The sequence below is a fragment of the Fringilla coelebs genome (genome assembly GCF_963513975.1).
Source record: "Fringilla coelebs genome assembly, chromosome: 3".
Classification (NCBI taxonomy): domain Eukaryota; kingdom Metazoa; phylum Chordata; class Aves; order Passeriformes; family Fringillidae; genus Fringilla; species Fringilla coelebs.
This window is the reverse complement of record NC_140030.1, coordinates 49,204,273-49,221,850: the sequence shown is the minus strand read 5'-3', so window position 1 is coordinate 49,221,850 and position 17,578 is coordinate 49,204,273. Positions and strand designations below refer to the sequence as shown.

The 17,578-nt window shown below is 39.2% G+C and overlaps 1 protein-coding gene across 1 annotated transcript in view; it reads left to right on the top strand.

The window, feature by feature from the left end:
* ROS1 (ROS proto-oncogene 1, receptor tyrosine kinase) overlaps window positions 1–16,370 on the top strand; it is a gene marked incomplete at both ends in the record, with an annotated part of 67,628 nt that extends 51,258 nt beyond the window's left edge. The window contains 3 exons of the mRNA XM_084201944.1: window positions 758–892; window positions 5,985–6,148; window positions 16,225–16,370. Of these exons, the coding sequence (XP_084058070.1) occupies window positions 758–892; window positions 5,985–6,148; window positions 16,225–16,370 (445 nt within the window). The remainder of the gene's footprint in view (window positions 1–757; window positions 893–5,984; window positions 6,149–16,224) is intronic.
* Window positions 16,371–17,578: the final 1,208 nt, after the last annotated feature.

The window sequence follows — 17,578 nt, the reverse complement described above, 5'->3', positions numbered from 1 at the left end:
CTTCCAACAGCCAAATACTTTGCCCTTACAGTTTCAGCCTCTTCCTGTGACTTCTTTATTTTGAAGACCAGACTTTGCAGCATCATCAGGAGAAGGTCACAGTACTTTTTTTGTGGAGGTTAGCTAAAAGTGTGCATTTGAGTGGTTTTGAGTTTATTGTGAAGAAGCAGAGACCCACTGTCAGGAATCATGGCAAGAAAAACCCCCAGACTAAATCAGATCCATGAAACCTGGTATTCAGACAAGTTTCGATTTCGGTGGCCACACATACTCAGCCCATGGGTCTTGTCCAAGTCCTCAGTGCCTGCACCTATCTATTTGACTGCTACTCTTGCTCTTATCTGAGAAACTAGTTTAGTACTCTGTGCCAAACCAAATGAGATGCTGATTGCTCCACAAGTGGTGCTTGGAAGAACTTGTCTTTCTCCATTTTAAACCACACCTCTAGAGATTTCAGAACACTTGTTTATATGAGAACATGCTCAACCTGAGTGTTTCCTGGGGAAGATGTGGGCACTCAGTGTCTTCTGAGCTGTATCTCAGTGAGTCTGGGAAAGCATTTCAGTTCTACACATTTATTTTAGCTATTCCAAGGCTGGCTTAGGGACAAAACCAAATTCTGTCTTCTTGCTCCTAATTTTTCTGAGTCTTATTCTTAGTTCTGAGGTTAGACACAATCTAACTGTTAATAGGGAGATTTCAGTATGGCTATGGTTATTAATTTTTCCCTTTTTATTTTTTTCATGGTGTTTCTCAGGGCTTTTGGAGTACTAGTGTGGGAAACATTGACTTTGGGTCAACAACCATATCCAGGTTTCTCCAATACAGAAGTTTTACACCATGTGCAATCAGGAGGAAGGCTGGAATCTCCAAACAATTGTCCTGATGACCTGTAAGTTAATTTTGTTTAAATGTTGTGATAATGTTTTTAGGAGGCAAGAGGCTTTTTGCCAGTTGGTCGTCATTTTGAAGGTTGGCCATGCCCATAAAGGGCCCAGCATCCTCCACTTTCATTTCCAATGACACTGGCCAACCTGCTAATTCATCCTGTTGACAAACCTGTGAATAAGAATTTAAGGCATGGATCTGGTAGTAGTGTGAGCACAGGCTGAGAGTACCTGAAGATATTGGTTAGAAGTTAAGATGGCTCTAAGAAAGACTTTTCTGGTCTCTGTGCATCATGTGTCTGTGACTGTAGATAAAATTCTCTTAATGGTAGGTGCAGGAATAGACTATGTATAGAACACACATGAAAAACTCTGCCCTTTGTAGAGAGGATTCAAAAAAGCCAATAAGAAAAGCTGAAGCAGTATAGGAGAAGGGAAGTCTGCACCTCTGGTTAGTCTTTAGCTGGACTGAATAAGTAAATCCTTCAATTTCTGTTTGTGTCTTGAGCCCAAAACTCAGGTTTAATTGCAAAGTTCTTGCAATTAACAGAATTAGATAAATACATCAAGTGGATCAAACCCATACTGATTATAGAAGTGTATAAAGGAGGAAGCAGAACATGAACTTAACAATCACTCAGTATTGTCTAATTTCATGTCTTAATTTCTTTATCACCCACTCAGCAAAAGCAGTCACAGCAATGCACTTGACAGCTGGTCCTACAAATAGGAGAGGCTACTGGAAGTGAACAATTCTTACTCCCGAGGCTGAGGAAAAGACTTGAGAATAATTCTGTATTTGGCAAGCTCCATGATAGATCTTACACCAGTAATCATGTTCTGAGTTTAAGAGAAGGTGTTTATTCATCATTATGTAGATATAGCTAAAACACCATGCTAGCAATAAAAAACACACAAAAAACCCCAAATCAAGCTTTATTACTTGAAGGAACTGAAGAACTGAAGAGATTAGAATTTTTCTTTAATAACAGAGGGAGAACTGGAAATCACAGAACAAATGAAAGCCCAAAGAAATTTTAATTGCAATATTTTCTGCTGAGAAAGGTTTCCTCAAAAACTTTCCTACATCTGTCATGTGAATAAAAAAGCACAGGAGGCAGCCATATCCATGTACTAGTCTGACATTCAAACTTAAGCAAACGCTCATAAATTGCCCTAAAACAAGTGACTAGATCTTCAGAAAAAACAAGAAAATTTTGCTTGAAATAATTTTTAAGGTCCCAGATCTTGAATTTAGCATAAGAGATAGGTCCTACATACTGGTCTGCCTGTTGTAACTTGTAGGATCAGTGCCTAATAGTAGTTTTTGAAAGCCAAAGAGCTGATGAGCTTAGACTCTTGTACCATCTTTTATCTCGTTTGGTGAACACTCAGCACCTGCATGCAGCTTCTGTCAGTAGCATAAACAGCTTTTTGCTGCTTTCCTAGGTCATTAATGGCATGCTGGGATTCTTGGCATTCCTGCTTCCCTCCTTGTGGTTTTGAACCTGCATCAGGACATCAGCAGTCAGTAATTGTCTCCTCAGCACTTTGGCTTGCTCATTGTCATTTGACAAAACAAACCATCACTGATAGGAAGAGAGTTCAAAGGCCAAAGTACTTCAGCTGAGAAGTGTTTAGGAATCTGTGATGGGCTTACACTGCAAGTGCAAGGGCTGACACAGAAACCTTAGGGTGTAAAAGCCTGAAGGAAGTGGCTTGTTTGTTTGGTTTTTTATTTGGAAGGGGGGAAAATTTCTTCCCCTTGCCTCCATAAATTGCTACTCCAGGAACTGCTTTTCCCCAGAGAACTGTGCCTAGGTAAAGCTTGATAAAGAATTGAAAAAGGGTCTTGGGGGATGTATAAATGAGACACATATATTGAAACATGAATTAGATCTATGAATGTAAAAACTTTTTCAGTCAGAAAACCACATCTGGCACAGCCACATGGGTATGAGACTTGCATGCAAGAGAATGCCAAGGTTTGGACTGAACTGAGCTAATTTAATAAAACCTCAAAGGCTGTGGATTGCAGTCTAGAGAATTTGTAAAAGCACCAGGACATTTGCTGACTCGAAAGTTGCAGTTTCAGGAATGTTCAGTCCTTTGCAAACTTACACAAGCAACTTTTATAAAAATTTTTTTTTTGGTAACTAAAAGGTTTTTCCAATTTATTTCTGGCAATGACCCCCTGGAGGGATTAAGAGAGTGAGAGATTAAGGCCTTGCACAGAATGCATCACATGAAATCAGGGACTTTTTATCATTTTCTCATTTTCTAAGAAAATGAGAAATTTTCTAATTTTCTAAAAAAATCATACATCAATTGTATTTCCCATTTCATGTGAGAAACGAATTGTTAATGCTTGTCGCTTCTGTGCACTATAGTGCATTTCAGGAGTGTTCACATTCACATCAGATACTGAATATTAGTTCTTTACTTTTCCAGGCTCTCAAATTCTAACCAGCCCCACATAAGCAGCTCTGTTGGATATTTGGTTGTTGCTCCCAGATAAAACACAGGTGTGAACTGTGGGTTTGTAGGTGTACATCTAGTGTAAAGGTTAGCTCTTGAACCTAACATAAACCTTTAGCTAATGTTGTGTTTGGAACTGTCATTTTTCATTTCTTCCTGACAGGCTTTCCCCATGAAGTAAGGGAATCCTCTGGGTCTCTTTCTCATGCTGAAGTGATGCACTATTTGTTAGCCCATGTTTGGTTCCCCAAAATTATAGGAATATGTTCAATCTGTCACTTACATGTGTCTTGGCATGTTAAGCTGTCTTTCTCCCTCTTCATACTCATGTATTTCTGATCTAATGAAAGTTTGTGCCATATGACTTAAAACTTTGGATGTCACAGCATGCCTCAAAAGCTAAATGTCATGCCAGAAATAGCTGTACATGTAAAATTTGCAGATATATTCTGAGAGCATGAAAGTTTTTGTCATTAGAAACCTAAAGCCTATCTGAATTAAACACTTAGTGAAAAATACCAGTACTGATACTTTAAGCCAATCACCAAGTAATTTGATTTGGGAAATGAAAACATGGAATATAATTAAAATGAGAAAATTACAGTACTGAGTTACAGTTTTGGCAGAAGTTAATATCCTTACTCCACAGCAAAACTGAATGGCTTTATAAAGTGGATTGTCCAATAAAAATATTTATTTAGAAAGGCAGAGATTGGTCCTAGGAAAGGACACAAAAAAAAATTCATATTCCACACTCACAATGTTCTTATTTCATAAATGAAAAGAGAGTAAATTTAAATTGTCTATAAGAAAGAATTATTTTACAATAAGGGTGATGAAACACTGAAAAAGATTGCCCATAGAAGCTGTGGATAACCCATCCCCAGAGCTGTTCAAGACCAGGTTGGGTGGGGCTTTGAGCACCCTGACATACTGGAAGATGTCCCTGCCCGTGGCTGGTGGGTTGGACTAGATGATCCTTGAAGGTCCCTTCCAACCCAAAACCTTCTAGGAGTCTATGACTTCCACATAATTTCCTGTTTCTTTCTTGGTCAGTGGCTGGCTGTTTCTTCCACAAGGCTTTGCTCATGAGAGCCCAAGTGCAAACCTCATGAAGCACAGCACCAGATCTTATGGTTTTTTGCCTGGATATCCTACCAACAAGCATGACCAGAAAGAAGATTGTTCGGCTTCCAGCATCCAAGGCTGGAATTCAGTGTGACAGACACTTTGCTGGCAGCAGAAGGAAAACCAGTTATTTAACCTTTTTTTGAGACCTATTCAGTTCTTTTCTTTCTATATTTCCAGTGTCATCAGTAATAACCAGTACATCTGAAAGCAAGCAGATGAAGCGATTCAGAGTGTTAGGAAACCAATACCAGTTTTTAAATTCCTAAAACGAATTTTCAAAATTTCATGGAATCCTTTTGAAAAAAGCATAATTACTCAGTTCAACTTGAAAACCACAAGGATACAGGTTGATGAAAAGTGGCTTTGAAACAATTTTTCTACTCACATTCTCACTTGACACTAATATTTTAATGAAAAATACCATTGAAAAATCAGAAGCCAAGCGATTCCTCCCAGCTGTCACCGAGGACTTTTTAAGATGCCCAGTTGTGGTGAGGGACAGCAGTCATCTTTTTAAGATGGATAAGTGAGGATCTGAGCAAGGCAATTCATTTCACATAGCAGATTAACGCCTGGTATCACATAGCAGCAGGTCTGGGAAGATGTTTGTCAGGGGAGGGTTTGAACTTAAGGCTTAGAGGTAAATGCTCCACATTCCAGATGCAGCTTCCTGAACCAGCCTTTCACTGGCTGCTCTCTGGTTTTGAGACTCTGAGACCTCTTTCCACTCCCAACATATAGCATGTCCAGGTGCTGGCTGTGTTTTTGTTTTCAGTCGGTCTCTCCCTGGCTTTTGTAGGATTTGGTTTTGTGTAGCATAAACTCACCTTGAGCAAGGAATAAAAACCAGCCCTATCATTTAGTAAAACAGGAGGCAAATTTTCCACTAAATGGTAGCAATAGTACTGTCCAAGGTGGGCTGGAATCCCTGCACCCAGAGGAAATCTGTATCATGTTTGCCTTTGGAAAGCTTATTCCTATTTGTTTTGGTCTGGAGGTAGAAGTTGAAATTAACTCTCCCTGTGCTGGAGGGTTTGCCTTGAACTTCTCCTGAATTTGAAGTAGCTTGAGTTGAAGGAGGATTAAAGAAGTTGAAAACTTCAGGTCAATTTCTGATTTTACACTTCCCTTTTCTTTTTAAAAATTTTTTTTCTGTGAGAGAATTTCCTCCTTGTCTGCTCTCTTAGAAAATATTCCTGACTTCTTCAGTCAGAGTAGATGTTGATAGCAAATGTGGACTTTTTTTAGTGTTATATCTGCTTCCAATCTCAAAAATATCCATCTTTGATAAATTTAAATGTTTCACCGTAATTATTCTCAACTTTAATTTGATCTTTAATTTGTTTTTCATTGCCTCAGCAGGTGATGATGATCTTTGTACCACCCAGAAAGTTTTCAGGCCAAACTTGCTTCCCAGATCTTTAATGGTAAGTGTTGAGATGAATGACTCTATTATCATTTTGGTTTGCATTTAAATTTTTTTTTCAGATGTGATTTAATGACAAGATGCTGGTCCCAAGAACCTCACAACAGACCTACTTTCTCTTGTATTCATGACAAACTGCAAGAGATAAGACACTCTCCACTGTCCTTCATCTGCAGCCTTGAAAACAGAGAAGTATCAAGCGGAGTGATCAATGAAGCTTTTGAAGGTGAGTCTGGGCCAGCACCCACTATTCTTGTGGCCTCTGCCCTGTGAGCAAAGTGCTTTTCATTGCATTTGTCACTCCTCAAATTCTCTGGCTATCACATGGAAACAGCAAAGATTTACCTCTATCATACTGAACTTGTAAAGATTAATTCTGTGCCTGGGAGTTACAACAAATTAGATGAAGGATGTATAAGATTACCAAGCAAAAAGGCCCAGATGATGTTGTAATTAAGCCTGACTCACAGAGACATCCAATTTGCATCTGAATTCTTAGTAGTTCAAAACCCTGTTCCTCTAAAATAGATGCCTAAGATCCTTGCAGAGCCAGGAGAGCCTTAGAAGGCTTCCATGTGGAAATCTGTTCCAATTTCAAAGACATCTATGCCCTCTCCATGAGCTAAACGTGGCCATTAGGCACTTCCTCTAGGAGTACTGGTTCAGCAGACAGTAGGGTGCATTTAGGCATTTAGCCTTTATCCAAGCCCAAACCCTGGTCATCCAGGTCTTGCCTATGCTCTGCACACTGTGAACAAATAAACTAAGTGGTGTTAGGGAATACATACTTAAGATATGGGACACAACAAAGCTCAATTATATAAGAATGTTATTCAGGTTGTGAAGACAGGAATTAAGAAATAATGTAATGCTAAATTTGAAGTTGTCTGTGCAACTGGGATGTCAATCATCTAAATATGGAAATGAACATCCTGGGTGGGCCAGAATAGTAACCTATTCACATCCTGCAGTAATTCTTGACTAAGGAAATATTGAGGAAAAGTGAACAATATTAGTAAAACACGTGATCTGAATTCTACAAAAAGAAAGTTTTTATCAGTTGAAATATTTCACAGATTAATTTTTTCATTTAATCTGTTTGCATGCTATGGTTTATAATGAAAAATATTGAATGGTAAAAGAACTACCTTCCATCCTAGAAAAACCAAACCTGACTGTTTCTAAAATATCTAAAGGTTTCATTCTAGAGGTGATTTTTTTTGTGGTTTTCTTTTTTCCCTTCACAAATTGTTACTGAACTAGGAACTCACCCTGATTCGCAAACAGTTTTGATACTTCAGTAATTAATGTTTTCCTGAAAACTTCCTGACCCATCCTAGGAATGATACACTACTCAATTTCATAACTACATAGGCATTTTTCTTCAGGATACTATCTATACTCAATTCACTGGCATTGTTCAATTGTCACTTAATTTCATATTTTACTAATCTTTATAATTTAGTGAAGCTTTACAAATATCAGTTTATTTCCATTGTGGTTTCTCTTTATATCAAATCCAGTCTGTTCATGGCATGTTTACATTACAAGACTAAAAACTTTATAAAGACATGAAGGGACCGGCACAGATAATCTATCATTTCATGCTTTTTGAACAGCTGATTTTGCACCCTCATGCGATAATGAAAAACAATTTGCATATTGTGCAATTCTTTAGTTTCTTTAAGGGTATCTTAGCTCTCAATAAAGACATTCAGGAAAGAGATACTTAGTCTGGCACAAATGCAAGCCTGGCATTAGCTCAGGAAAGGACTACAGCCAATTAATTAGGCACTATGCCCAAGCTAATAGGCCTTACATTTTGGATGGACTTTATCTCACCTAAATGCAGCTGTCTACAGGCTAGGAGTCTCATCTAGGATACTCTTCTAGGTAGCTCAGCAGTCAGAAGCAGAAAGTGACAGCTCCTGTTTTTTGGGCATGTATCACAGCAGGAAAGGGGTCACCTTTTGCCTTACTCTTCACTGATGATGGCTGGCATCCAGGTGACCTGCCGTATTTAATTTGTTCACGTAGAATCACAGGGTGGGTGAGACTGGAAGGGACCACTGGCAGTCACCCAGTCCAACATCCCTGCTCAAGCAGGGTCCCCCCAAACAGGATAGTGTCCAAAATACACCATCTCAGCTATAGTATCTCAGACTAGGTGTTTAATTTTCAGATGGCTACAGGAGCACAGCATCTGGACACACAGCTGTACTGATTCAATTGCTTGCACCCACTCCTGAGCTAGTTTGGTTTCCTGGCTTAGACATCTCTTTTCTGTGTTCCCTAACTCCACAGGCAACAGAGACAGGAAAACTAACAGAGTTAAGAAGTTCTTGTGGCATCAATATCTGTCAAAATCTTTAGTAGGGCTGAAATTTCTGGGGAAACCTACCTTTCTGCTGCTTGGAACTGGGGAAAGGGGCTGGAAGGTTGGTTACCGTGTTTGCGGTGGAATAGACCGGGCACAGATGTAACATGAATGGGTTTACTTTCAGGGCAAGTCTCTGCTTTGCATGTGTCAGATAAGCCTGATCTTTCTCCAGCTGTTAACTTAATGTAAGCAAATAATTACTTTCACTGGGATGACAAATACATATTCTTAATGTAAGTAAGAAACATTATTTTGCCAAAATGTCAGGTTCTGCCACGCAGCAGAGGTCACAGAAAAACCCCATTGTTTTGTTTATTTGCCAGGAACAAAGTTGCATTCTTAGAAATTACCAAGTTGCAAAGGAAAACATGGATTGAAGCTTCCGTGAAGTGTCAATTTGAAGGATAAAAATTTGAAAAAAATACGTTTAGTGCAGAAAATATGGTAGCATAATGAACTGAAATGGTGGTCTTAATAATAGCTCTGTACTCCATAATGTAATTTTAGTCAGATAATCTGTTGACAGCAGTCACTTTTAAAATCAGACTCCATGAAACCTGTTTATAATAACTTAGTTGGAAAAATCTGGCCCACTGTGGTAAGCAGGGCAATTCAGTGCAGGCAGGGCTTTGGCCGTCAGAACTTCTACTTGGCACACTCTCTTCCTGAGCCTTGGACCTCTCCCGACCAGCTGTCCTGTTCCTGCCATTCTTCCCTTTCCATAAGTTCTGCCCAGCTGCTTTTGCCACAGATCCATTGTTGGATCTGCATTGGGAGGAGAAGACAAAGCAACTGTTTTCATGCTTCCATTCAATGTTTTCATGCTTCCATTCAATGTTTTCATGCTTCAGTTCTCAAAAGTCCTTCTTAACTTCTCCTCAGGTTCATTTGGTGATTCTTATATAGGAAGTACCCTTCAGGAACCAGGATAGCTTTAATTTTATTCATCTGCATATCATCCTTCCATTTAAATGTATTTTAAAAGACTTAACACTTGACTAGCTCTTTACATGTGTAATGCCATACTTATTTTCCTGTATATTTATAATTCACCTGTAGGTTATCTCCCTCTTTACCCAAGCACAGCCTTAATAAGCCCATTAAAATGTTATGCTGTTTACTTGATTGAAGCTCTAGGGTCCTCGTGATGTCTTATTGTTGCTGGATTTTCTGATCAAGGACATATGCGTGTCAATTTTCTGTAGCTCTCCAGCCTTGAATTAATTTGACAGCTTTTCTGCCTGCCATGTAAATCTCATGCAGTAGAATTCAGTAAGACGTGGGTTCCAGAAGTGAGATTGATTTAAGCAAGAAAAGGCCATTCAGGTTCTACTTGAGTTTCCAGACTAAAATGTGTGCTCCACTATGACCCTGTCAAAAACAGTTTGGGGCATGGAATATGTCTCAGACTGTAATTTGTAACACATTGTATAATAAGTTAGTGATTTTTAAAATTTGTATTCATTTCTAGCTGGGAGTAAGTGAAGTATTTCTTGTGTTCATAGTAGTAGTGGAAAGATGACAGCCAAAACAAATAATCCAAAAGTCTGTTCCATGATGGATTGTCCTCGACAATATTTTCCAAAAATGTTACACGGTCATTGGCCTTTGTGTGTAATGAAACTCCAGCCATGAGTGTCCAGCCAAGAAATGCTTGCTCTCACCAGGTGACCTAGTTTCAAGAGAAAGAGACAAATGTCAAGCAAAGTGAAATTACATGCCCCAAAATAGCTAAGATACTTAGCCTTACAGGGAATCTTACGTCTTCCAAATTCTGTTGAGTCTTACCTAGCCACTTCTAGCAGATCCATGCATGCTGTTGGTGATTTTCATAGGTGGGAGAGCTGAAAAACATTAAATTTTCTCAATAGCCTTAATGCCAGTGCAGTGTGACACAGAGGTGACAAGTGTGGGTAAACCAATACAGATAGGCTGCTAGTGGACAGCATGCTAGCAGGATAGCGTGGGGATGGCAAAAGGGGCACATGCTGTGTTATTGCAGGAGTTGCCCTTCTAAAGCAGGCATCAAGTGTCCATAAACACACCTGAGCAATGCCAGCACCTCCTGGCTCTGCTACATTGGAAGGGAGGGAAGTAAAATCAGGATCAGGGTCTACCATTTTAGAGGTTTTACCTTCTTGCCCTGGCAGGCTTTCCCAAGACATTGATTTTGGGCTTAAAGTAGCAGTAACAATATTTATTTGAGTGAGGGCAGCACTATCCAGCTGGAAGACTGAGACACCAGTGGATTTTGAATTCAGTGGGAATTTCCTGAGCACAGGCCTTGTCACCAGAGTTCCCATTCATTGCTGAAAGATAGCCTGTTCTTCCCCCAGTTCCAAGAAGTGCAGCATGCTAGAAGGACAGCCCTGCATTGCTGTAAAAATAACTGGACCATCTATTTTCAGACATCAGTTTTTACATTTGCACATATAAGACAGCACTATAGCTTTTCAGGTCCCGTGAGTGCCCCTTTACAGATGGAAACACCTGTTTGATTTGGCAAACGCCTTTCCTGACATCAGACAACTGGGCATTAAGCAGCTGGAGAGACTTCTTGCCTTTATGACCTAGAAGGACTATTCTTATCCAGGCTTCTCCTCACTATGCCTTTTGGACCTATATGGAAAACATGTCTAATTACTCAGAAAAAGAGGCTCCTCTGGCAAGAGGAGATGCCAGGCATTTGGAGAAAATCCAGGATAAAACCTAAAGACTGAAAGGAAACATGTTTAGCCTCAAAACCATGATTTTTAAATTCCTAAACTGGAGATATTGCTTGAAAAATGCGGCAAGATACAAGAGTTAGAATTTAATAATGTTTCTTTTTTTCATTTTTCTTTCCAAAGGCAGTGTATTTATTTCTTCAGCAGTTCAGGTACTTGCTAAAATTGTCATTCGTATTTTTTTTAAATCTCTGTGCAAAATTTTGCGTTGAGAGGACTTGATATTAAAGTTAGAATCAGTAATTTCATCATTAATTATGTGTGGTCTCTGCAGTGGCTGAGTTCCTGTTTTCTGTTCCCCATGTAAGAGTCATTAGTCTATTTTCCTAAACCAAACTGGCTTTTTAAAACTACTCCACACACCTCTCTGAACGTAAAATAATCACTTGGGCAAATGGAAGCTTCTCTAAAGCAGGTGTGTTGATAAGCAACATTTTTAGAACCTTGTATCTAGTCTCCTTTGTATTTTTCTGAAATTCAGTAATCCTCTTCCCCACTTAGCTTAGTGAGCGGCTGACCCAAAGCCTGCAGAGGTCAGAGAAAAGGTTACTTCCAAAGAAGAGTGAGTGGTTACAACACTGCAAGAAAAGGGGAACTTGGTGGTGTAATAGTTTCTTATTTGTGCTCCAGACAAATGGTGTTTGATTCCAGAGAGTGCACATGAGCCATATGATGCTGCAAGTGAAGTCATGCCAATACTTTGCTGTAGACCGAAGGAAAAAATCGGATGGTGTAAGACTGTAAGAGCTGACATTTGTGTAGACATTTGTGTAGACAGATGTGTAGACAGATGTGGATAGATACAGGCAACTAAAACATAAAAACTGCATTTGCATTGGGTGTCTAGGCTGTTTGACAGTCACCAGAGACTTGTAGACATATTCAGGGGATGTCAATGTGTAAAGGCAAGGATGTGGCTTAAGCATCTCCACAAAGCGATTCATTCCTCCTTTCTTTGTTGACTGTAAAGACAGCCTGTGCAAGGAGCTTAAATTGGACATGTAAGACCTGGTTTGGTTCAAACTTGGTAAAATGAATACTGTTTTGTAACCAAGAAAAAGGGAGTGCTTTACTATTCAAACAGTCTTACTGTATTGCAGCAAATGTGGAACTGGGTTTTTTTTTTGTGCATTTATATTGTAAAGTTTAACAAACTAGGTAAGAAGCAGGTTTATATCTGTAATTACTAGGACACAAAGATTTCAGTGCACAGTTCTCTAAAAAATACATTAAAATAAAAAGAGAGGCACTGCTTCAAGCAGATTAGTGCAGGGGAAATGTAGGGGGAACAAAATTCTCACTTTTAGCACCTTTAGTGTCTGACAGAATAGCAAAGCTCAATGAGTCACCCTCAAACCATGCAAGATCATATGCTTCATTAGGCAGGAAACACAGATATATCTCCACTGATACATAATACAGAGTGGAGTATTAAAACGGATATATATTTGTTCTATTTATATTCTTACTGGCTATGTGCAGAAACTGAAACACAGCTCCTGCAGCTCCAGGTGGCCATCAGGTATCAGGAAAATACTCTCCACACAGGAGCTGTCTCCTTGAGCACACCAACGTGGCTGAGGCAAAGAAGTCAAGGTTCAGTAGCCACAGTTTTCACCCTTAACAAAGATATGTCATCAGGTGTTTCTCTCGAATGTGATTGCTGGGGGGTATATCTTTCATCCATGTCAGTAAGTCAGCCAGTCTCTTGTTTACTGCCACATACATTGTGCAGCAGTGACAAAGGACAGAGTATGTGCCAGAAAAAGAGGAGGGTATTACCGAGAAACAGGAAATGTGGCTGGACTTCTAAATACCTCACCATACTGAAGGTGCTAAGCATCACATGGGATTATGTCACCCGGAATTAGTAACGTCTCAGGCTGGCTACTTAGCTGGTGTAAATTGGTGGCACCCCAATGGTTTCAATGGAACTTCATTAATTTATGCTAGCTGAGGGTCTGGCCCTGAAATAGCTGTAATATAAGATCAGCATCTCTAGATCAGTTTATTCAGTCTCAACCAATCAGCTTTTCTACTGACATTCTTTCTCTTCTTAAATGTTGTCACCTTCTTGAATTTAAACACCAAAACCTCCTCGTCTGCTTATCAAGACACCACAAAAATTTGCGCCCTTCTAGGCAGGACTTCAGAGCATGTTGTGAGCCCCCAGAGTTTACCAAGCAGGCAAGGACAGGCACTCTGCAATCGGGAGGCAGGACCCACGGCCCAGCTCTGCGGCTGCCCTGCGACAGGAAGCAGCCGACCGAGGTGCTGGGATGGGGAAGGGGAAAGCACAGATTTTATCAGGTCAGGGCTGGTCTTCTCAGAGGAGGCTAAGCAAGCAAACTCTACTCCTCTACAGTATGAGTCAGGCGATCATTGTTTCGTGTGTCAGTTAGTGTGGGGCTCTCCAGAGTAAGCTCCTGCCTATCCCCAGAGAGAGGTGCTGTAATTCATTTACCTGCAGTCTGGCTCAAGTTATACACAAGTTCTAAGCACAGGCTTTAAGCTTTAAGCACAGCTCTACTAGGAAAAGCGTCCAACAAGGTCAAAGCCACATGCGTTTAGGACCTGGGACGTGTCTGTGCAAGTACAAAGCTGAGCTTTGAACTTGCCATTTTAGCTGTAGGAAGCAGCCTGGGACAGCACAGAGCTCAGTGGGATCCTGCTTCTCAGTGGGGTACTCCTCAGCCCGGACAAAGCTCTGGGCTGACAGGGCAAGCCTGCCTCGTGCCCTGAGGTAGGTTGTTTAAAGCAAATCTGGGTAACTCTACACTATGCAGCAGTTCACAGTGTAGACAACCACTCAGAATTCAAGCCTGTAGAGCTGACTGTCCGGCATGACTTCAGATTTTATGAAGGTGCTCCTTGGACGTCTCCTCTTGGGGTGTTTTGTTGACTCAGCCCAGCTTTGCTTGTGAAATCTGAGGGGATCACATCACATGGTTTATCCTGCATTTACTCACGTATAACCCAGCATGACTGTACATCAATCAACTAATTTTAGCGAGGTTAAAACTGAAAAGAAAATAGTGATATCTTATAAATATACCAACCTGCCTCTCCACTCCGGTTTCTCTCTTTCTTCCCTCAATTTCTTAACATTTTTTTTGGAGGCCCTTCCAAAGATTATTCAGAATTCTCTGAATTGACTTACAGCTTCCCAGAGTGCTGGTAGTGCTTCTAGTCTTCACATTTCTGGGGGAATTTCATAATATACCATGAATTTTTTTCTTCAATAGCTCATTTTTAGAATTTTGTGTCTCCATCCATTGTCTCCATCCATTCTTCTGCTCCAACTAAATGAGCAAAAATAATTTGCTTGACTTACATAACAGTCAAGCACTGTACTATATAACTTGAGATCTTTGTGTAGCTTTGCCTTGTAGAGCAGAACGGTGCTAAACTTTCCTCAGCACTGAACACAGCACTAAGAGATGACTCAACAGTGAAGGAAAGGGCACTTACAGTCAAAAATGTCACAGTCAAAGTGGCAATGTATCTTACACATGTCATGTCATAGGAGAAAGGTCATCAATATTATATTCTTCCTCCATCATTGGTCATGATAAGAATATTCTGCAAAAATAGTATTTCTTCCTTATTGCATTCCTGCAGCTCAAAAAGTAAAACCAAGGCAAGGTGTTTGATTTTTTAGCTCTTTTTTTCTGTAATGAGAAACACAGTGGTGCATAAGCTGAAAAAGGATTATAAAATTTTATATATTCTCTAGTTCTTCAGACCTGTTGGGGAAAGAATTAGTAATGTATCTATATATCTGGTAAAAATATCTCAGTGACCTCATACTCACATTTGTGTAAACATCACCTCATCAGTTCCAGATACTTATACAGGAAACAAATCTGAATGCTCCTCTAGTGTTCTATACTTAGGCAGGTCAGCCGGCATATGTCTGGTCTGTAAATACCCAGTTTTACTTGGGTCCTTATTTTAAGGTTTCCCTCTTAAGAGTTTGCTGCAATCGTCCCCTCAGCATTTGCCTGTGCGCCTTTTGCAAAGCAACTTGTCCCTGAAGGCTGCCATTAAGTTAAACAAAAAAGACAACTACAAGGAAGAGCTGAACTGGTTGGTAAAGGCTTAGTTGGAGCTGAATTACTAAATATGGCCATAATAGCCCTGAACTGACAAAGTGAGTATCAAATGATTTCTCATTGCTGTCAGTCACTGTGGTATGTGACCACAGTTTGCTCTGTGTCCCAAACCCCATCTTGCTAACAGGTTTCTAAATTCAAAATTCTCTTTTAGGCTTTTCCTGATAATATTTCCTATGCTAATGGATTCTAGCATGTGGAACAAATTTCCAAATTTATAGCTTGGGGAGATGTGTGATTATAGTGACATAATAAATTGTGTGTTGCCTGGTGAAAAAGCACAATGCTTGTGATTCCTTTGAACAGATAACCCTGAATGTCACATGCTTAATTTTTCAGTTATGAAGTAAAATAAGGAGGGAGCGTAATAAAAGAAGGTACACCTTACAAAAACAAATGCAAAAAATAGTAGCAATTATAACTTGAGCGCTTAGTTAACAATTTATATATTTTTTAAAATTTCCCTGCTATAAATAAAAATATCCCCTGCAATAAATCTCAAGCAACTATGTATAGATAAACTGCATCAAATTAAGGAAAAATTGAAAGTTTTTTAAAATGTGAAAAACACAGTGGATTGCCAAATTTAAGCTTCTGGTCGAGCAGAATACTACAGAGACAGAAGTCTAGACTAGTCCTCTAGAGAGACAGTATACAGTGATTTTGTAGATAGAAAACTGCCAGTAACAGGACTCTTTAGCAGTATTATTAGCAGGGTTACTACAAAGGTTCAAATTAAATCACTTTTGCTTTATGCTTCTTTACAAGGAAAAGAAGCAAGTCATGCATTCATGACAGTATTGCTGCCTCTGGAGGTATGAACACTGATAAGTAACCTTTCCCAAGTGATTTACTTAAAGTTCTGGTCTACACAGACAATAGCAGAAAATAAATTTGAATCATTATTCTTATGAGGTCACTAGACCAACTTTCTTCAGCAGCTGTCTGATTTTGTTTGCTTTCAAATACTCATGTGTATTATTGAGTGTTGTATTTTCTTTTTTTTTTCCAAGATTTAAAAATATTTTTCCCATTTTATTTTCTTTTCTCTTTCTTTTTTTTTTTTTTTCTTTTAATGCAGATAATGATATCCCATGTGCAGGTTCAGACAGCGTTCTTTCAGCCACACTAATGGAAACAAGAAATCAAGAGGGCTTAAATTATTTGGTACTAGTCAAAGAAGGCAACCCAGATGAAGAAAGCATCAGTTCTGCTGAAATTAGTTAAGTCTGGTTACTGCTGTTTAAGAGAGTGAAAGAGAGAAAACTCTTCAAAGAAGACATAAACCAAGGGAAATGTTCTGCATGTTATCACACTTACAGAGGTGTCTGAAAAAAAAAATGCAACTCTTTAATAAAACTGCCAGAAAACATGACAAGGTACTGAATGTTGTGTATCAGGATAAGACAGCAATTACGTAGCCTTTGATTTTCTACATGTTATGGTTTGGGTGCTTCACAGGAGATAGTTTAAAGCGAAAAAACTTGTATCAGACAACAAGGGATTTTACTGTGGTATTAAGTTTATGCACTCACATATGCCTCAGGCACACGGCAGCCCTCCAAAAAAGGGAATACTGGTATGCTGCTTCAAAAAACAGACCAGCTATTCCATGGAGGAAAGCAAACAATTGAAGTCTAGTTTCACTGTGCACAAACAGGATTTTACAAACTGAAAAAAACCCATAAATACCAAACTCCAAATCAGAAAGCAGCTGAAGAAAGTTGACCAGGTTGTCCACTGCTGCAGGTGGTCTGTTTCCCTAATTATTTAAACAAATGTTTGCAATCATCTTGCATATAAAGTTGCACAGCAATTGATCTGACACTCTGTACAGTCCTGTTTTCTTACATTTCTTCTCCTTTCCTCTTTGAATGGTCATCATCCTTGTTTATTTTTTATCATACTGGGTGAAGGGAAGTACTCTTCCTTGGCGTGTTTGGAGATCAACTCAAAGTATATAATAAAATTTTATACAAATAATTATTGAGTAAAAGACAACAATAAGCTTTTTTCTAACCTTTCATCATGAGCAGTAGTTTGCAAATTATACAGAGCTATTCACTGACATCTTTCAGGAAGCTAGAAACATGCTATCATTTTATGCAAATATTTTAAAATGGAGACTACACTGGAGAGTAGTAAAGGTTCTATCTGATGTCAGAATGTATACATTTGTAAGAAGCAACTTCGCTGCAATCAAACTTCAAAAGTTTCTTAAATGAAGATTCAATGCAGATGAAAAAAAATTTGGAGTTCCAACATTTTGCTAAAATGAAATTCCTAATTTTGAATTAGGATTTCTCAAAGTCCCTGAAAAAGCTCTTTCAAGCATTATATATTTCTCTTTTTTCTTCATCTACAAATCAGTGTAAAAGACGGATTTGCTAATAAGTACAATTGCAGCACTTTGCTATGCTCACCAGACCGTGAGC